Source organism: Canis lupus, chromosome 20, assembly GCF_011100685.1.
Source record: "Canis lupus familiaris isolate Mischka breed German Shepherd chromosome 20, alternate assembly UU_Cfam_GSD_1.0, whole genome shotgun sequence".
NCBI classification, from domain to species: Eukaryota; Metazoa; Chordata; class Mammalia; order Carnivora; family Canidae; genus Canis; species Canis lupus.
In genome coordinates, this window is record NC_049241.1 from 37698507 (window position 1) to 37720101 (window position 21595).

Below are 21595 nucleotides of genomic sequence, written 5' to 3' on the forward strand. Positions count from 1 at the left end.
GTGTGGGCATACTGGAGGGCAGAGAACCCTCAGAGCCCTCTGCTGATCTGCCCTGGGAAACACAGATTGGAACTGGCTCTGCCTGACCCCCAGGATGCCCTCCCAGCACTTCAACTTGAGCAACGAGAAGAAAGAGCCAACAAGCACTGGTGCTCCATCCTGTCCAAATGCTGTCTGTGCCCAGAACAGACATGCAGAGCAGCCAGGAGCAGCAGAGGCCCCTTTCTCTCCACCTTCAGATGGGCCTGATTTAGCTAGACGGGGCCTGTCACATAGTGACAAACACAAAAGCAACAGCACCTTATGGGTAAATCCAGACTCTCTCTGGCCCACAGATAACCAGAAGCAAGAGGACACCCAAGTGCACTCAGCCCAGCTGAGCCTCCAGGGCCCTGGGCCTTACCTCCACCTGATGAAGAGACTTGAATATTGACAGATCAAAAGGCAGGAGTTGCTCTTGAATGTTGCTGGTCCCAAAAGGTCCTTCTGTGCCAGAAACCTGTGGCCAGACACAGGGCTTGAATCAGGGATGCTGCTGTAAGCGTTCCTCAGCCATATTCATGGGGGCAGTGCTGTACCCACCAAACCGGACTCACAGACCTCCACACACCACTTGCGTGGTCAACAAAGCAGGCTAAAGCCACAGTTTAAAGCAAGGGGGCACTGGATCACGACTGCCCCCTGGTGCTCACAGCCAGAAGCACAGTGCCAAGAACACCAAAGATGGCCTTCCTTGTCCCAGGGCTCATTTGCAAGCACCTTCACACATGCTGCTAGTCAATGAGCTATCAGGACCCACCTGGGCTATATGCCCACAACTGAGCGGCTCTCTATTACCAAGCTGCCACAGCTTTACCTTAAGGTACTTAAGGCGACAAGTGAAGTCCAGGATGTGCCCGAGGTCGGTCTTGGCATCCCCACTGGCACACGTGGGCTTTCCCTGCTGCAGCTGCTCGGTGACCGCATAGAGCTGCAGGGGCCCGATGGCAAAGACCTCGCCGGCCCCCAGGAGCAGTTCTCCTGCAACAGCCATGCCCCACAGTGTGAGCACCCAGCCCCACCCACTGTGCAGCCAGGGCATCTGCCCACCTGGCCAATGGTTAACAAGCACTAGGCAAGCACCCTTGGGACAAAGCCATGGTCCTGAGCTCAGGCTGAGCACAGGGCAGACCCAGGACACGTGATTACAAAGGAGGAAGGGTCATGAGAATGTGCGACTGGGGAGCCTCCCTCCGGTGAGGCCGAGTCAAAATCTGTGGCCCTGAACTGGAATAAAGCTGATGTGAGGCAACACCTGGGCAACAGATCCACGCTACAACCTCCAATATGCACACACCTCAAGGTTAGATGAAGCCTGAGGTGCCAGCCCCGTGCAGGACCTACAAGGAGGTGGGGTTCTTAACCAGTTCTTGCTCTGCTCCTCCTAGCCATGTACCCTCAAGCAGGTTCCTGGGCCTCTCGCCTTCAGTGTCCTTTAGCTGAACCTCCCAAGAGGGAGGCAGTGGGATGTCCAATCTGAGGCTGAACAACAGGAAACACTCCATGCTAGCTACTGTTACTATGTTCTCTGGCAGGGTGATCACCTAGGATTGGTTTCTGGTTCACATCTAATCTCTCTCGGGTAAGGACAAAGCAGGTGCAAGAGGGCAGCATGTCATCCACCTTCCAGAACTCCATCACAGGGCTTTGGACTATATCCTGAGCTTGGAGTTAACCCCCAACATGGGGTCTCAAAGAGTGCTAAGGTCAAAGACCACAGCTTCTTAAGACCTGGCTGGTGCAGGGCAGGTGGGCAGGTAGGTAGTCAGGCTTGGCTGTGGCCCAGGTCCAGGGATTTGAGCAACCCCAGGGAGGTGGGCCCTGGTTATGGTTCACTGGCACAGCACAACAGATGGGATACCGCACCACCCTGAATCCCACTCTTTTGGGAGATTCCCAGCTACATACCTTTTTCAAAGAGCTCCTCAGCCAGTGCTGCAGTGATTCCATTTATCTCCTGAGAAAACAACCCACAGTTAGAAAATCCCCTGCCCCCAACCACTGGGACTCACATTCTCTGCTAGCTACTCTGTTGCTTCAATGCCGACTCTCTAGAAAGTTAATATAACAAGTAGAGATTATAATATACAATAAAGAGAGTAAACTACAAATTAAAGCACCCAGGAAGGGATATTGAGTATTTCCAGTTCTGTGGACATGCGGAACATTGCTTTAAAGGAAGAACAGAAATGGCCTATTGCAGCAACTCTTAGCACACACGGGCTCTCCTGATGCACAAGACCCAGGGGGCTGGCAAAGCCTGGCTACTTCAGAGTCCCAAAACTGGCCCCAGAAGATCCTGGGAGAGGGTGTGGTAGAGAGGAAGTCCTGTTTCATCTAAGAATGACTGTTTCTACTTTCATGTTTCAAAGGTGTCTTAAACAGTGAGTGCTTGCTCTCTTCCTGTGCTCATCCTTCAAGCCTTTCAACAGTCTACTTGGCCCGGGGTCCAAAGAAAGAGGCTGGAAAGGACTTCCTTTAAGGAGGCCTGAAAGACAAAGCCCTCAGTCATAGTAACAGCTGGTGTGCTGGGATGTGAACCATGCTGGGCAGCGCCTGAGCACTTGCTACGTACCAGCACACTCAGTCGCCCCAATGCCCCATGTGAGGAAGATGGTATTTTGAACCCAGTTTCACAGTTGAGCAAACTGAAGTGGAGAGGCACTGTACTCTTACTAATTTTACACGGCCAGAAAGTAGCAAAGCCACTTAGCCTCTCTCTGTACATGATCCATTGCCTCAGGGCTTCTGCGTGTAATCCTGGGGATGGCAGGGCCCCCCCAGTCCCCAGCCCCACACTGTGCAGGTAAGAATTTTAACGAATTGACAGATGGCAGCCAACAAGACTTCTGGTAAACAGGCCCAGATGGAGGCCATGCAGTTGCCTTCGTAACTCATGGGAACATCTCTGCCACTGGGATGTGCAATTCACATGTTTACGAAGGGACTCAAAAGGCACCAGGTTGCCGGAGACAGGGTGTCCTTTTCCTGTTTTGCTTTGTGGTTTGTTTGTCTCCTTCTTATCTTTCATACATGATGGATATGCTAAAGGTTGTTTATATGCTGCAAATAGCTTCTCCCTGTCATGCGTGCCTCTTACCTTTGTGGTGGTCTTCCTGACACAAAGATTTTTCATTTTCATGGAAATTGTTTAATCTGTGATTCTTTTCCTTTGTGACTTCACGGCTCTTCCCCCACCCCAAGATTATAAAGATATTCTTCTGACTTTTTTTTCCCCCCCTAACGTTTTAAATACTTTATGCTAGCTTTTAAAAATGTTTTTATTTCTTTAAACTGCTTAAAATTCAGTTTACATATAGTGTGAGAATAACCCTCCTTTAGCATCACAAAAAGCTTAAGGGAGAAAAATGAGCACATGTGGGCCCCAGCATTAAGGAGCACAGGGTCTGGCAAGATCCGAGGTCAGATGCAAAGGGGTCAGATGCAAAGGGGCCATCAGACAACAAAGGCTCTGAGCAGGAGAGGGCTTCAGCCAGGGAGGGGAGAGGCTCTCAGCTGTTGAGACTCAAGTTCAACTTCAGTCTTCTGCAACAACTTAAACTCAATTATAGCTTCCCTGACTGGAGTGAAGAACTGAAGATGAGGGAGAGCTTAGAATGATCCAAAAGCTTGTTTCTCTACCAGCAGTTTTAAGTGCCGTGGCTGGTCTCTAAGTCAGCACTTCCCTGGCCTGCTGCTGTGAGCATCACCTGGTGAGCTTGAAAGACGCAGGTTCCGGAGCAACAACTCTCTGGCCCATGCTAGTGACACTGGGACTCCCTCGGGAAGGTCTCCCTCAGGAAGGGGCTCCCTGCCCTCCATTCACACCTAATAATGTTATGGGGGTTTTTGGATAGTTGGCCTCAGCACCAGCTAAGGGGACAAGGCTGGCATTTCCGGAAAACACAGAAAGCTGCAAGATAGTAAGGGCCAAGGGCTCATGCTCAGCAGAGAGCAGGTTTTTCAATTCTGAGCAATCTAAAAGGCAAACTATGTGACAATTTCTTTCTCTGCTTCCCTGCTGTTCAGGCACAGGAAGCGCAGCTGCTGTAACACTGTCTACTTTTGCAACAATACCTACTTTGTTTCCCAGGCTTGCCTCCACCTGGGGAGACTTCCTGAGCGAGGAACAAATAGATTCCTTGGGCCCCTGAATCTAGAGTACCAGTCTCCTAAGAGAAACCTGTTGTTGACCTCCTAAAGAGTTCTGGCTAAGCCACCCTTGCATACAGAGTAAAGGTGTGCAGTCAGTTCCCACCCTCCCTCCCCCCAATCTAAGCCACTGCAGATTCTGCTGGAAGGTCACCTGTGGGAACAGGTGACTCCCACAGAGATCATGCAATCTGGGCTGAAGGGACCCAAAGTGCTTTGGGGTGCCATAAATGTCTGAATTGAGGATGTATTTTTTTTAAAAAAGGCATTCTTTATACCTCAAAAAATTCAATTAAAATGAAATTAGCTAACAAAAAAATAAAAATAAAAAAAATAAAATAAAATTAGCTAACATTTAAAAAACCATTAGCACCCACCCCTAAATGTGTTATAGACCCATCAATTGGCCACCTGCCAGGATCCGTGCTGGTGTGCACCCTTGGGCATCAGTGTGAGCTGCACATAAATGTACCATGAACTGGTTGGGCTGTAGGTCAGCAGCTGCCACTCTGAGCATGGCCTTGCAGCAGAGCCCTGTGACCAAGTACATCCCACAGCAAACGTGCCTATCTATGCTCAAGAAATAAGCCCAGGCCAGCCCAACGCTTCCACTTGGCACACAAGCACAGTCCTTTTTAATGGGACACAAACAAGGGACTCAATCACATGTCACTGTATGGTTCACACACACATATGCTGTGTGTATGTGGGGTGTGTATGTGGGGGTGCTATATAACTCTTATTTCATGACTGTGATGAGGCATTCTAACAGAAATTGGACATTTTATACATAATTTGGCTTCAAGTAAAAAATTACTATTGACAGATTGAAGCCTAAAGTTTCAATGGCGAGAGCTTCAAGGCCATAAGCCATTAAGTGAGTTGCAGAGAAATCTTCTTATCACTTACATACAGCCTCAGCACTTTACAACTGCGACAAAGGATGGAGGTGGATGCTAAGACTGATGTTAAGATAGAACAGTTGGGCACCTGGGTGGCTCAGTTGGTTAAGCAGCCAACTCTTAATTTTGGCTCAGGTTATGATCTTGGGATCATCAGGTCAAGCCTGCCATCAGGCTGCACACTCAGCACAAAGTCTGCTTGTCCCTTTCCCTCTGCTCCTCCTCCATCTTGCTTGCTTGCTCTCTCACAAATGAATAAACAAAATCTTAAAGAAAAAAGTTCCATCCTGATTTCAAATTTCTTTTTTTTTTTTTTAATTTATTTATGATAGTCACACAAAGAGAGAGAGAGAGAGAGAGGCAGAGACACAGGCAGAGGGAGAAGCAGGCTCCATGCACCGGGAGCCCGATGTGGGATTCGATCCCGGGTCTCCAGGATCGCGCCCTGGGCCAAAGGCAGGCACCAAACCGCTGTGCCACCCAGCGATCCCTCTTTTTTTTTTTCCTTTAAAGATTATTTATTTATTCATGAGAGATACAGGCAGAGACACAGAGGAAGAAGCAGGCTCCTCGCAGGGAGCCTGATGTAGGACTCGATCCCTGGACCTGGGATCATGCCTTGAGCCGAAGGCAGATGCTCAACTGCTGAGCCACCCAGGCGTCCCTTTTTAGCTTTTTTTTTTTTTTAATTTTTATTTATTTATGATAGTCACAGAGAGAGAGAGAGAGAGAGGCGCAGAGACACAGGCAGAGGGAGAAGCAGGCTCCATGCACCGGGAGCCCGATGTGGGATTCGATCCCGGGTCTCCAGGATCGTGCCCTGGGCCAAAGGCAGGCGCCAAACCGCTGCGCCACCCAGGGATCCCCCTTTTTAGCTCTTATATTTAGGTCTTTCATCCATGCTGAATTAGTTTTGTTTATGGTGTGAGGTAAGGGATTCCAACTTCATTTTTTGCAGTGTGGATTTCGATGGCAAGAAAAGAAAGCACTTCTCTTTGTGGCCAACTCTGAGATGGAGAGTCCAGGGGCCAGGGCAGCCCTGTGTTGCAGTGAGTGGGCATGCCTTGGCACTGGGCCTATTGCTGTGCTGTTTCTCTCCATGTAGCTTTGGCTCAGTACTCCTGGAATTCTCAGTGACAAACCTCATCCCAGCATCCCACGAGAAGAGGTTTTCAAATTCAATGAAATCGAATCCCAGAGATCTTCTAGCACACCATTTTGAGGGAGGATGTCAGTCAGTGGACCTGGGAGGCAGGCCATTTCCTGACCCTTTAAGCCATTGATTGATTGATTGAAAGAGAGAAAGAAAACACACAATGAACAGAGGGAGGGGGAGACAGAATCTTAAGCAGGCTCCATGCTCAGCTGATGTGGGTTCCATCTCACAACCCTGAGGTCATGACTAGAGCTAAAACCAAGAACTGCTGCTTAACCAACCGAGCCATCCAGGTGCCTCCATGACCACTTTTTCTAAGTCCATCATTTGATCAGTTTGTGTCCGAGTTCCTCCTTTATAAGCTTGGGGGTGATGACCCCCAGCCCTTGAGAATTGGAGGAGACTATACAGTGAAGGTAAAGGATCTGAAAGAGTAGTGGGCCCACAGGGACTTAACAGGTGCCAGCCAGTACTGGCTGCCTGGCTAAGGAAAGGCACTCAGTTCTCTTCAAGGGTAGCATTTCTGTCATTTTCTTATCTTAAAGCCAGTTGACTAGTACAAAGATGCTTTTTGAAATTTGAAATCAGGGATCCCTGGGTGACGCAGCGGTTTGGCGCCTGCCTTTGGCCCAGGGCGCGATCCTGGAGACCCGGGATCGAATCCCACATCGGGCTCCCGGTGCATGGAGCCTGCTTCTCCCTCTGCCTGTGTCTCTGCCTCTCTCTCTCTCTCTGTGACTATCATAAATAAAAATTAAAAAAAAAAAAAAATTAAAAAAAAAAAAAAAAAAAAAGAAATTTGAAATCAGGGCAGCCCAGGTGGCTCAGCAGTTTAGCGCCTTCAGCCCAGGGTGTGATCCTGGAGACTGGAATCGAGTCCCACATTGGGCTCCCTGTGAGGAGCCTGCTTCTCCCTCTATGTCTCTCCTCTCTCTCTCTCTTTCTCTGTGTCTCTCATGAATAAATAAATAAAATGTTAAAAAAAAAAAGCTAAAACTATAAAACTCTTAGAAGAAAACAAAGTTGTAAATCTCTGTAACTTGGATTAGGCAATGGTTTCAACAGACATCAAAAACATAAGTGACCAAAGGAAAAAATGGATAAACGGAACTTCATCAAAATCTAAAACTTTTCGGGTGCCTGGGTGCCTCAGTTGGTTGGGTGGCTGCCTTTAGCTCAGGTCTTAATTCCAGGGTCCTGGGATGGTGCCCCACAAGAGCCTTGCATAGAGCTCCCTGCTCAGCGGGAAGCCTGCTTCTCCCTCAGTCCTAACCGTAGCTGTGCTCTCTCTCATTGGCTCTCTCCCAAATAAAAATAATTTTTTAAAAAGATTTTATTTTACATATGTATATGTATATATATATCATAGATATATATATAAAAATTCCTACAACTCAACCGCAAAAACACAAGTAATCTAATTTTCTAAAGTGCTGAGGAAGGGGAGGAGCAAGATGGCGGAAGAGCAGGGTCTCCAAATCACCTGTCTCCACCAAACTACCTAGAAAACCTTCAAATTATCCTGAAAATCTATGAATTCGGCCTGAGATTTAAAGAGAGACCAGCTGGAATGCTACAGTGAGAAGAGTTCGCGCATCTATCAAGGTAGGAAGACGGGGAAAAAAGTAAAGGAACAAAGGCCTCCAAGGGGGAGGGGCCCGCGAGGAGCCGGGCTGAGGCCGGGGCGAGTGTCCCCAGGACAGGAGAGCCCCGTCCCGGAGGAGCAGGAGCTGCACCGACCTTCCCCGGGGGAAAGGGGCTCGCGGGGAGTTGGAGCAGGACCCAGGAGGGCGGGGATGCCCTCGGGCTCCCGGGGACAGTAACAGCAACTGCGCGCCCAGGAGAGTGCGCCGAGCTCCCTAAGGGCTGCAGCGCGCACGGCGGGACCCGGCGGGACCCGGAGCAGCTCGGAGGGGCTCGGGCGGCGGCTCCGCGGAGGGGGCTGCGCGGCCCCGGGAGCAGCTCGGAGGGGCTCGGGCAGAGGAGGAGGCTCCGTGCGGAGGGGGCTGCGCGGTTCCAGGAGCAGCTCGGAGGGGCTCGGGCGGCGGCTCCGCGGAGGGGGCTGCGCGGCCCGGGAGCGCGAATCCAACAGCGCAGGCCCCGGAGCACAGGGCGCCGGGACACAGCCCAGGATCCCGCCTCCCCCGGGACAGGCAGAGGCCGGGAGGGCCCAGGACAGCGAGGACGCTCCTGCCCCAGCTGAGCAGATCAGCGGCCCCGCCCGGAGCCTCCAGGCCCTGCAGACGGAGTTCCTGCCGGAGCTGAATCCAGGTTTCCAGAGCTGCCCCGCCACTGGGGCTGTTCCTCCTGCGGCCTCACGGGGTAAACAACCCCCACTGAGCCCTGCACCAGGCAGGGGCACAGCAGCTCCCCCAACTGCTAACACCTGAAAATCAGCACAGCAGGCCCCTCCCCCAGAACACCAGCTAGACGGACAACTTCCAGGAGAAGCCAAGGGACTTAAAGTACACAGAATCAGAAGATACTCCCCGGTGGTTCTTTTTTTTGTTTGTTTGTTTTTGTTTTTGTTTTTGTTTTGTTTTGCTTTTTGATTTGTTTCCTTCCCCCACCCCCTTTTTTTCTCCTTTCTTTTTCTTTCTCTTTTTCTTCTTTTTTTTTTTTTCTTTTCGTTTTTTTTTTCTTTTTCTTCCCTTTTTTTTCTCATTCTCTTTTCTTTCCTTCTTTCTCTCCTCTCTTTTTCTCTTTTTCCCAATACAACTTGCTTTTGGCCACTCTGCACTGAGCAAAATGACTAGAAGGAAAACATCACCTCAAAAGAAAGAATCAGAAACAGTCCTCTCTCCCACAGAGTTACAAAATCTGGATTACAATTCAATGTCAGAAAGCCAATTCAGAAGCACTATTATACAGCTACTGGTGGCTCTAGAAAAAAGTATAAAGGACTCAAGAGACTTCATGACTGCAGAATTTAGAGCTAATCAGGCAGAAATTAAAAATCAATTGAATGAGATGCAATCCAAACTAGAAGTCCTAACGACGAGGGTTAACGAGGTGGAAGAACGAGTGAGTGACCTAGAAGACAAGTTGATAGCAAAGAGGGAAACTGAGGAAAAAAGAGACAAACAATTAAAAGACCATGAAGATAGATTAAGGGAAATAAACGACAGCCTGAGGAAGAAAAACCTACGTTTAATTGGGGTTCCCGAGGGCGCCGAAAGGGACAGAGGGCCAGAATATGTATTTGAACAAATTCTAGCTGAAAACTTTCCTAATCTGGGAAGGGAAACAAGCATTCAGATCCAGGAAATAGAGAGATCCCCCCCTAAAATCAATAAAAACCGTTCAACACCTCGACATTTAATTGTGAAGCTTGCAAATTCCAAAGATAAAGAGAAGATCCTTAAAGCAGCAAGAGACAAGAAATCCCTGACTTTTATGGGGAGGAGTATTAGGGTAACAGCAGACCTCTCCACAGAGACCTGGCAGGCCAGAAAGGGCTGGCAGGATATATTCAGGGTCCTAAATGAGAAGAACATGCAACCAAGAATACTTTATCCAGCAAGGCTCTCATTCAAAATGGAAGGAGAGATAAAGAGCTTCCAAGACAGGCAGCAACTGAAAGAATATGTGACCTCCAAACCAGCTCTGCAAGAAATTTTAAGGGGGCCTCTTAAAATTCCCCTTTAAGAAGAAGTTCAGTGGAACAGTCCACAAAAACAAAGACTGAATAGATATCATGATGACACTAAACTCATATCTCTCAATAGTAACTCTGAATGTGAACGGGCTTAATGACCCCATCAAAAGGCGCAGGGTTTCAGACTGGATAAAAAAGCAGGACCCATCTATTTGCTGTCTACAAGAGACTCATTTTAGACAGAAGGACACCTACAGCCTGAAAATAAAAGGTTGGAGAACCATTTACCATTCGAATGGTCCTCAAAAGAAAGCAGGGGTAGCCATCCTTATATCAGATAAACTAAAATTTACCCCAAAGACTGTAGTGAGAGATGAAGAGGGACACTATATCATACTTAAAGGATCTATTCAACAAGAGGACTTAACAATCCTCAATATATATGCTCCGAATGTGGGAGCTGCCAAATATATAAATCAATTATTAACCAAAGTGAAGAAATACTTAGATAATAATACACTTATACTTGGTGACTTCAATCTAGCTCTTTCTATACTCGATAGGTCTTCTAAGCAAAACATCTCCAAAGAAACGAGAGCTTTAAATGATACACTGGACCAGATGGATTTCACAGATATCTACAGAACTTTACATCCAAACTCAACTGAATACACATTCTTCTCAAGCGCACATGGAACTTTCTCCAGAATAGACCACGTATTGGGTCACAAATCGGGTCTGAACCGATACCAAAAGATTGGGATTGTCCCCTGCATATTCTCGGACCATAATGCCTTGAAATTAGAACTAAATCACAACAAGAAGTTTGGAAGGACCTCAAACACATGGAGGTTAAGGACCATCCTGCTAAAAGATAAAAGGGTCAACCAGGAAATTAAGGAAGAATTAAAAAGATTCATGGAAACTAATGAGAATGAAGATACAACCGTTCAAAATCTTTGGGATGCAGCAAAAGCAGTCCTAAGGGGGAAATACATCGCAATACAAGCATCCATTCAAAAACTGGAAAGAACTCAAATACAAAAGCTAACCTTACACATAAAGGAGCTAGAGAAAAAACAGCAAATAGATCCTACACCCAAGAGAAGAAGGGAGTTAATAAAGATTCGAGCAGAACTCAACGAAATCGAGACCAGAAGAACTGTGGAACAGATCAACAGAACCAGGAGTTGGTTCTTTGAAAGAATTAATAAGATAGATAAACCATTAGCCAGCCTTATTAAAAAGAAGAAAGAGAAGACTCAAATTAATAAAATCATGAATGAGAAAGGAGAGATCACTACCAACACCAAGGAAATACAAACGATTTTAAAAACATATTATGAACAGCTATACGCCAATAAATTAGGCAATCTAGAAGAAATGGACGCATTCCTGGAAAGCCACAAACTACCAAAACTGGAACAGGAAGAAATAGAAAACCTGAACAGGCCAATAACCAGGGAGGAAATTGAGGCAGTCATCAAAAACCTCCCAAGACACAAGAGTCCAGGGCCAGATGGCTTCCCAGGAGAATTTTATCAAACGTTTAAAGAAGAAATCATACCTATTCTCCTAAAGCTGTTTGGAAAGATAGAAAGAGATGGAGTACTTCCAAATTCGTTCTATGAAGCCAGCATCACCTTAATTCCAAAGCCAGACAAAGACCCCGCCAAAAAGGAGAATTACAGACCAATATCCCTGATGAACATGGATGCAAAAATTCTCAACAAGATACTGGCCAATAGGATCCAACAGTACATTAAGAAAATTATTCACCATGACCAAGTAGGATTTATCCCTGGGACACAAGGCTGGTTCAACACCCGTAAAACAATCAATGTGATTCATCATATCAGCAAGAGAAAAACCAAGAACCATATGATCCTCTCATTGGATGCAGAGAAAGCATTTGACAAAATACAGCATCCATTCCTGATCAAAACTCTTCAGAGTGTAGGGATAGAGGGAACATTCCTCGACATCTTAAAAGCCATCTATGAAAAGCCCACAGCAAATATCATTCTCAATGGGGAAGCACTGGGAGCCTTTCCCCTAAGATCAGGAACAAGACAGGGATGTCCACTCTCACCACTGCTATTCAACATAGTACTGGAAGTCCTAGCCTCAGCAATCAGACAACAAAAAGACATTAAAGGCATTCAAATTGGCAAAGAAGAAGTCAAACTCTCCCTCTTTGCCGATGACATGATACTCTACATAGAAAACCCAAAAGTCTCCACCCCAAGATTGCTAGAACTCATACAGCAATTCGGTAGCGTGGCAGGATACAAAATCAATGCCCAGAAGTCAGTGGCATTTCTATACACAAACAATGAGACTGAAGAAAGAGAAATTAAGGAGTCAATCCCATTTACAATTGCACCCAAAAGCATAAGATACCTAGGAATAAACCTCACCAAAGATGTAAAGGATCTATACCCTCAAAACTATAGAACACTTCTGAAAGAAATTGAGGAAGACACAAAGAGATGGAAAAATATTCCATGCTCATGGATTGGCAGAATTAATATTGTGAAAATGTCAATGTTACCCAGGGCAATATACACGTTTAATGCAATCCCTATCAAAATACCATGGACTTTCTTCAGAGAGTTAGAACAAATTATTTTAAGATTTGTGTGGAATCAGAAAAGACCCCGAATAGCCAGGGGAATTTTAAAAAAGAAAACCATATCTGGGGGCATCACAATGCCAGATTTCAGGTTGTACTACAAAGCTGTGGTCATCAAGACAGTGTGGTACTGGCACAAAAACAGACACATAGATCAGTGGAACAGAATAGAGAATCCAGAAGTGGACCCTGAACTTTATGGGCAACTAATATTCGATAAAGGAGGAAAGACTATCCATTGGAAGAAAGACAGTCTCTTCAATAAATGGTGCTGGGAAAATTGGACATCCACATGCAGAAGAATGAAACTAGACCACTCTCTTTCACCATACACAAAGATAAACTCAAAATGGATGAAAGATCTAAATGTGAGACAAGATTCCATCAAAATCCTAGAGAAGAACACAGGCAACACCCTTTTTGAACTCGGCCATAGTAACTTCTTGCAAGATACATCCACGAAGGCAAAAGAAACAAAAGCAAAAATGAACTATTGGGACTTCATCAAGATAAGAAGCTTTTGCACAGCAAAGGATACAGTCAACAAAACTCAAAGACAACCTACAGAATGGGAGAAGATATTTGCAAATGACATATCAGATAAAGGGCTAGTTTCCAAGATCTATAAAGAACTTATTAAACTCAACAGCAAAGAAACAAACAATCCAATCATGAAATGGGCAAAAGACATGAACAGAAATCTCACAGAGGAAGACATAGACATGGCCAACATGCATATGAGAAAATGCTCTGCATCACTTGCCATCAGGGAAATACAAATCAAAACTACAATGAGATACCACCTCACACCAGTGAGAATGGGGAAAATTAACAAGGCAGGAAACAACAAATGTTGGAGAGGATGCGGAGAAAAGGGAACCCTCTTACACTGTTGGTGGGAATGTGAACTGGTGCAGCCACTCTGGTAAACTGTGTGGAGGTTCCTCAAACAGTTAAAAATATACCTGCCCTACGACCCAGCAATTGCACTGTTGGGGATTTACCCCAAAGATACAAATGCAATGAAACGCCGGGACACCTGCACCCCGATGTTTCTAGCAGCAATGGCCACTATAGCCAAACTGTGGAAGGAGCCTCGGTGTCCAACGAAAGATGAATGGATAAAGAAGATGTGGTTTATGTATACAATGGAATATTACTCAGCTATTAGAAATGACAAATACCCACCATTTGCTTCAACGTGGATGGAACTGGAGGGTATTATGCTGAGTGAAGTAAGTCAGTCGGAGAAGGACAAACATTATATGTTCTCATTCATTTGGGGAATATAAATAATAGTGAAAGGGAAAATAAGGGAAGGGAGAAGAAATGGGTGGGAAATATCAGAAAGGGAGACAGAACGTAAAGACTGCTAACTCTGGGAAACGAACTAGGGGTGGTAGAAGGGGAGGAGGGCGGGGGGTGGGAGTGAATGGGTGACGGGCACTGGGTGTTATTCTGTATGTTAGTAAATTGAACACCAATAAAAAAATAAAAATAAAAATAAAAAAAAAAAAAAAAAAAAAAAAATAAAGTGCTGAGGATATCTGAATACATGTCTCCAAGATATGCAAATGACAATAAGCATATGAAAAGAGGTTCAACCTCATTAAGGAAATGCAAAACAAAAGCACCCCAAGATACCACATCACACTCACTAGGATAGCTGTCAAAAAAGTTGACTGTAACAAGTTTGACAAGGATGTGGGGAGATGAGAACCTGCACACTGCTAATGGAAATGGAAAATGGTGCAGCCACTATGGAGAAAAATTTGGCAGTTCCTCAAAAAGCTAAAGTTACCATATGGCCCAGCAATTCCACTCTTTATGTATACTCAACAGAAAGGAAAACATAGGTCCACACAAAACCATATGTATGAATGTCCACAGCAACATTATTCGTATGAGCCAAAAGGTGGAAACAACCCAAACATCCATCAACTGGTGGATAATGTCCTATATCTGATCAGCAGAAATTACCCAGGCAGAAAAGGACCAAAGCACAATACAAATGGACCTTGAAAGCATCATGTTAAGGGAAAGAAGCCCATCACAAAGGCCACATTTATATGACTCCATTTATATGAAATGTCCAGGCCAGGACAATATGTGGGGACAGAAAGTACATTTGTGATTGCTGATGGGTACACAGTTCCTTTTCAGAGTGATGAATGTTCTGAAATTAGACAATGGTAATATCTGCACAACTCTGTGAATATACTAAAACCAGAGAATTAAAAATAAATAAATAAATAAATAAATAAATAAATAAATAAACAAACCAGGGAATTGTATACTTCATATCTTTTAAAAAATGTATTTTGGGCAGTTCTGGTGGTGCAGCGGTTTAGCGCCGCCTGCAGCCCGGGGTGTGATCCTGGAGACCCAGGATCGAGTCCCACATCGGGCTTCCTGCATGGAGCCTGCTTCTCCCTCTGCCTGTGTCTCTGCCTCTCTCTTCGCTCTCTCTGAATGAATAAATAAATAAATCTTAAAAAAAATATATAAAAAATGTATATTTTATTTATTTATTCGCTAGAGGCTCCCCGTAGGGAGCCTGATGTGGGACTTCCAGGATCATGCCCTGAGCCAAAGTGCTCAACCACTGGGCCACTCAAGTGTCTCTCTCTTTTTTTTTTTTTTTTAAACATTTGAAAGAGAGGGGATCCCTGGGTGGCTCAGCGGTTTAGCTATCGCCTGCTTTTGGCCCCTGGAGGCCAGGGATCAAGTGATCAAGTCCCACGTTGGGCTCCCAGCATGGACCCTGCTTCTCCTTTGGACTATGTCTCTGCCCCGCGCCCCCCCCCCCCCCCGTCCTCTCTTTCTATGCCCATGATAAATGAATAAATAAAATATTTTTTAAAAATTTTGAAAGAGAGAAAAAGAGAGAAAAAGAGAGCACATGTGAGTGCAAGCAGAGAGAGGGAGGGAGGGAGAGTAAGAGAGAGCAAGAGAGAATGAAAGAGAGCAAGAGCGTGTAAGAGAGAAAGAGCATGCAAGAGAGAGAGCGCATGCCAGAGTCCCACTGAGCTGGATCTCAGGACCTTGAGATCATGACCTGAACTGAAATCAAGAGTCAGTCACTTAACCAACTGAGCTACCCAGGTACCCCAGGAATTGTATATTTTAAAATAGTGAATTTTGGAATATGTAAATTAAATGTTATTAAAGAAAAGAAAAAAACCCACACTCCAGACAAGCAGGGTTCCTGGAGTCCACGCCATCCAATGTCAGCCCTATAAGGAGTGGAACATGTTAGGAATAATTTCAGAGAGGATACTGATGGGACAAAGGCTGGCAGAAATAATCCCTAAGAACTCCCAGCCTGTAGGAAAGGCTGACAAATCTTTTAGGCCTTGTTGGTTCAAACTCCCTCTGAAGATCTAGTGGTTCTCAATCAGGTGCAGTTTTGCTCCTCACGGGGATATTTGGTGATGTGCAGGTCATTTTGGTTGTCACAACCTGGGGTGGTTACTGGCAGCCACTGGGTAGAGGCCAGAGATGCTGCTGCTGAATGATGCATGGGGCAGTCCTCACCATTCTCCAGCCCAAAATGTCAATAGTGCATGGTTGAAAAACCATGATTTAATTTAATGATGGGTCAGTTAGTTTTTAAAAATCCTTGGATTTGGGGCAGGCCGGGTGGCTCAGCAGTTTAGCCCGACTTCAGCCCAGGGCCTGATCTGGGCTCCCTGCATGGGGCCTGCTTCTCCCTCTGCCTGTGTCTCTGCCTCTCTCTCTGTCTCTCATGAATAAATAAATAAAATCTTAAAAAAAAAATCCTTGGATTTATATAACCCAGAGGATCTTATATATCAGAAGGGGTCCTTCTGATAACAGTAATTTCATTATATCCGAACTGTTCCAAGCAGTAGAGCATGCCGCAAACGAGAATCTCAGATGTGGGTTGGCCCAGGCCCACCTCGGACAAACCTATCTCAGAAGAGCAGTCCAGGCCTTTTCATGCTCAGAGCTGGGCAAACCTGCTTCTCAAAGACTGGGGTCTTAAGCAATGAATTATACTTTCAAAGCGCTGCTTATTAAGTTTTAACCTTAAACAGCGAACCAAAGCTTTCTTAAAGAACAGTGTCTCCGGTGGCTCAGCGGCTAAGCACCTGCCTTCAGCCCAGGGCATGATCCTGGAGACGCGGGATCGAGTCCCACGTCAGCTTCCCTGCATGGAGCCTGCTTCTCCCTCTGCCTGTGTCTCTGCCTCTCTCTCTCTCTCTGTATGTCTCTCATGATTAAATAAATAAAATCTTTAAAAAGAACAGCATCTCCTAAAATACTAACCAGTAAAGTTTATCTGAAAGACTCACACAAGAAAATCTTTCCTCACGTAAGGAAAGAAAATGTTAAAAAAAAAAAAAAAGAAAAAGAAAAAGAAAAAATCCACAACAGGAAACTGCTAACTACACAGTTTCTGGTATATGCTGAATAAAATCCAGAGCATATACATAGATACAACCCATCTGTAAATGCCACTCGTCTTTCACAGCCCCTCCAAGCTTAGTGACCCAATGCTAGTGTCATCAACCAAATATCCAGGCTCTATCTAGCACTCCAAAAACGGTTCGACTGTCTTACTCTGGAAGTACTTCAAGACAGTTGTAGTATAAACATATTTTAGCCTTAAGACCACAATCCGCAGGTCCCTTTCTAAAGGATGAGCCTGCAAATGGAGTGGATTCTTTCATATCTTCATCACATAAAAGGAAAACAAATGTCAATTTATCCGAAAATCACTCAGAGATTAACTACTCCTAGTGCTGCAGTGTGTGATCTTTCGAATTTTCCTAGACAAATACACGTTAACTTTTTTTCGTAGAAATGGAACCATGTTCTATATACCATTTTATAGCATCCTCGTTCCACATAAAATATACTTATTTTCCTGTCAACAAATCCACAGCTATACCATCATTTTCTGGCAGAACCGATTACATGGTTGTCCACCTTAATTAAAAAAAAAAAAGCCTATTAGACTTAAAAAAATTTTTTTTAATTTAAGGGTGGGGGAGAGGTGGGGGGAGAGGGAGAGAGAATCCCAAGCAGACTCCCTGCTGAGCACAGAGTCTGATGCGGGGCTTGAGCCTACAACCCTGAGATCACTAACCTGAGCCAAAACCACAAGTGTGTTCCCCAAATGAATGCGCCACTCAGGCGCCCCTCCTGTTGGACTTTGTCTTCAGTATTTTGCCACAATCCTGGAACATACCTACGTCCTTTTCACACTTGCCTGATTGCTTTCCCCCTAGAATAAATTCTCAGAAGCAGAATTGGTAGCTGTTTTCAATATCTGAGTTTCATACAGCCAAACTTTCCTCTGTGAAGTGTGACAACTCATCCTGTTACCGGCAGCCCACGAAAGTTGTCTCTCCATCCAAGGGAGTGCAGAGCCGCTCCAGGACACACACTCCCCCTGGGATCTATCTACCAATGACCAGCACCTTGGACCCTGAAGATGCCCTCAGCTGGCCAAATCCTGCCAACACAGGACTCTTTAGTCTCAATCTGTGAACCAACAACGTAAACCAACAATGAAGCCATACTCGTGCCAGGTGTCAGCTGTTTCCACATACCCCCATCCATTCCGAAAACCAGCTTAAACACCCACAGGCTGTTTGTGCTAAACAAGATGCCATGTGGTAAAAGGAAACCTCCCTGTGGCCACAGTCTGTGAGTAAACTTGTCAATAAACTCACTTCTGCCCACATCTCATCCCCATCAGGGTGATGTTCCTACATCTTCTAGCCTCAGGGTCAAACTCAGCCCACCTCTCCTGAAAGCTGAGGCTTACACTGGTTTGCTGCCTCGAACTCAGCGGTTGTGGGCTTACAGGAGAAAACTGGAGAGGAACTTACGTAGAAATGAAAATGCAAGAAGTGGGCCAGCACACTGGGGGCCACGCCAGGGAAGGTGGCCAGGAGTGTCTGCAGGTAGACCTCCAGATCCTTCTCCCTTTTTTCCACCAAACTTCTTGAGTTTTTCCCAATTATCTTTTTAGGTGGAAGCAGATTTTTATCAATTTTCCTTTCTGCAACCAGCTGTAAGAAAACAGAAGTGTGGTCAACCACAGACCAAGAGGTTCTGTGATGGTGCAGGATCAAGGCAAGCAGCCCAGGGACAGGTGCTCATCACAACTCCCACAACCCCTCCTGGCAGGAGTATCAGAATTAGTGATCCAACCAGTGTATCTGGAATTTGGCCTCATCAGATTCAATTAGTAGTAGAATACCAGGACAATTCCAGACCAGGAGCTCCATCTGGAGAAAATACCTCCAGGCCCCTAAAAACCACCATCTGGAATTCCAAACCAGAATGAAAACCAATCAGGGCAGTGGCGTGTCTTTAAAATACTCATGTTGCAAATGACCCAGAGAGAGGTGGCTCTCTCCAAAAGCAAAGAAAGAAATGGAATCACACCCAGATATTCAAGTATAGGCTCTGGAAGAGCTATGGTCAGGTGAACCAAGTTTAAATCTGTTCCCTTCCCGGGAAACTGAACATTACAGGCACAGAGCCAGTTCTGCCCTAAATTTAACGTGTGGCACAATAGAAATTTGGCCTAAAAGCCCCCCAAGCCCTGAGACACAGATTCCTAGTTCTCCAGCGTTACCTTTTCGTGTAGATCATAGAAATCGCTGTAGCGGTGCTTGACTGTCCATTCATGACTACCATCGGTGACCTGGATGATGTAAACCTACAAGGGAAAACCGACAGTCCTTGCCCAGCCAGCGACAAGGAAAGCCCCGTCTTCCCCTCAACAACAGCTGCAGGCCACCCCAGATCATTCCAACCCCCAGGCCAAAGTTAGGCTGCCCCTGCCCACTAGCCTCTGCATGGACTCCTGCAAAGCAGCAGGACCCTCTCTCAGCTTCCTCCAGGGCCCTAGCACCAGCTAGCAGGCACATGGCATCAATCTGTGGCTCTATCCAAAAGCGAGAAACAAAAAAGATAACCATCTAATTAAGCCATCTCTTTAGTTTTTTTACTCCCAGCCTCCTACCTGAGCTGCAAGCAAGGCCACCCCTTCCAAGAGAGGCAGAACAGGGTGGGGTCTGGCAGGACTAGCTTCTCAGCTATTTTTCCAGCTGCCCTATCTCCTAGAAGCCAGACCCTTTCCAATGCTTTCAGCTGGTTCCTGGCTAGGATTTTTGTTGCTGAGCCCAGAGTCAAAGCACTAAGAAGCCGACTGGAGGGCAGGGGAACAATCAAGACCTAGTGACGGGCAATCTGGCTTAGTGGGTTAGGGGAATGGGCCTTGGAGGCCAGAAAGACCCAACTTCAAAACTTGGTTCTGCCATTTCCCGGTTGGCTTATGTAAGTAACTGGGAGCTTAAATTCTCTCTAAGCCTCAGTTTCTCCATCTTAAAATCTGATAGGTTTAGTAACTGAACAAAGTAATTCATGCAAAATGCTTTTGTACAAGGCCTGACATGCAGCAAGTGTTCCACAAGAGGTGTGTTAATAATATAATAATCAGCACGCTGGGAGACAAACTGTAGGGTCAGCCTGGATCACCACTTGCCTGGTACCCATGCAGAGGAAGGGCTCAGCCTAGAAAAACAGGGAGGGCTTTTTGGAGCTGACATCCTAGCTGAATGCTGCTTGTGGGTGACAGCCAGTCAGCCACAGCTCCGAGACCTCAACCCTCACCTGCAAAGGTCCCCTGGTTCCACGGTCCCGCCCCTCTCTGCAGCACGCAGGGAAGGGGGAGGAGAAATCCTCAAATCGACTGAAGCCTCCAAGGAAGAGCAGCCCTTTCTCCAGGGCTGGCCTGTTGCTCCAGGATCCGCCCCCAGCCCCTCTTCCCAGCCTGGCAGCTTCCCTCCCCCTCCTGCCGCCCAGGAAAGGAAAAAGAGCCAGAGAAATGACCCTCAGGAGGAGGGTTAGGATGAGGGCCAAGGGGGTGGGGTGAAGGCAAGGCCAAAGCCCCCCCCTCCACACTTCCCACCCTCAGGGAACAAAGAACAGGAGGCTGAGAGATGCTCAGTGCGCCCCACCCCGAGGCCGGTCCCTGCCAGGAGCCTACGAGGCCCACAAGCCTGGCGACCAACCCCATCCAGATCCAGAAGAGCCTCCCAACTCCATCACCGTCGGGAGCTCCACCCCCCTTTTCTGTTCTCCACCTCCCCCACCGCCCAGAAGTGTGTGGGCGGCTCGCTGCCCCAACGGGCTCCCCCCGCCCAAAGCCATGAAGACCCCGGAGGTTCCGGCCGGAGAGGCCCGCTCAACCCCCCGTGTCACGGCCCCACTCGCCCCGCATTCCGGCCTCAGCCTGACCTCCGTTTTAGAGCGAATCTCACCTGCGACCTCCAGCCCCCATCGGGGCCCCGCTGCCCGTTCCTCGTGGCCCGCGGGGCCCCGCGCCTCTCCGCGAGTCCGTCCATCAGCGCCCCCACCCCTCCGGGCCGAGCTATCCCGAGGACTCCCGGCTCCCGCAGACCCCTTCACCCCCAGAGCCCCCCACCCCGCGCCCAGCCCCTCCCCGGGCGCACCCAGGGCCCCGTTCCCGGGCCTGCGGGGCCTACACACCCCTTCCGCGGAGCCGCTCCTCCCCGGTGGCCGGGCAGCGCCCCCCGACCCGGGCTCCGGGGTCCAGCCGCCACCCCCAGTCCTGGCGCCCGCGCCCCCTGCACACCGTGTACGTGTCCACGAGCTCAGAGCCCACGACGCGCGCCTCCTTGGCCGGCTCGGCCTCCCGCTCGGGCCCGAAGCTGCGCGCCGCCGCCGCCATGTTCCGGGCTCCGTTGCCGCAGCCTCCGCCGCCGCCGCCGCCGCCGCCGCCGCCGGGCGCAGACTGGCAGCAGCAGGGGGCGGGGTCAGCGTCCCGCCGCCCCCTGGGCCCCGCCGCCCCCCGCCCCCGCCCCCGCCCCCGCCGCGCGCGCCGCCGCCATCTTGGCGCCCCGCCCCGCCCCGCCCCGCCCCGCCCCCCGCGCGTAATTGACAGCAGCCGCCAGCAGCGCGCGTGCGCAGACGGCAGAGGCCCGAGCGCCGGCGCGGCGCGGTACCTTGGCTGCGGCCCGCGCGCCCCCAGGAGGACCGAGGCGCCGGGCGGGGACGGCTCTGCGCCCGGGAAGCGAGGACGGAACGCCCCGCACCGCCCGGGC

At 47.8% G+C, this 21595-nt stretch overlaps 1 protein-coding gene across 6 annotated transcripts in view; it reads right to left on the reverse strand.

The window, feature by feature from the left end:
- NISCH (nischarin) overlaps positions 1-21268 on the reverse strand; it is a 40237-nt gene extending 18969 nt beyond the window's left edge. For 4 of the 6 annotated variants that reach the window (XR_005374904.1, XM_038566236.1, XM_038566239.1 and 1 more), the window contains exons 1-6: positions 21127-21268; positions 19102-19185; positions 18347-18529; positions 1948-1996; positions 857-1020; positions 404-499 (exon numbers count right to left, since the gene is read on the reverse strand). Coding sequence is in view for 5 of the 6 variants with exons in the window: in XM_038566236.1 (XP_038422164.1) it covers positions 404-499; positions 857-1020; positions 1948-1996; positions 18347-18529; positions 19102-19185; positions 21127-21222 (672 nt within the window). In the remaining variant the exon portion in view is untranslated. Of the gene's footprint in view, positions 1-403; positions 500-856; positions 1021-1947; positions 1997-18346; positions 18530-19101; positions 19186-20791; positions 20907-21126 lie in introns of those variants that run through there. The other 2 variants (XM_038566237.1, XM_038566238.1) reach the window with 2 other exon arrangements.
- Between the last annotated feature and the right edge of the window lie 327 nt (positions 21269-21595).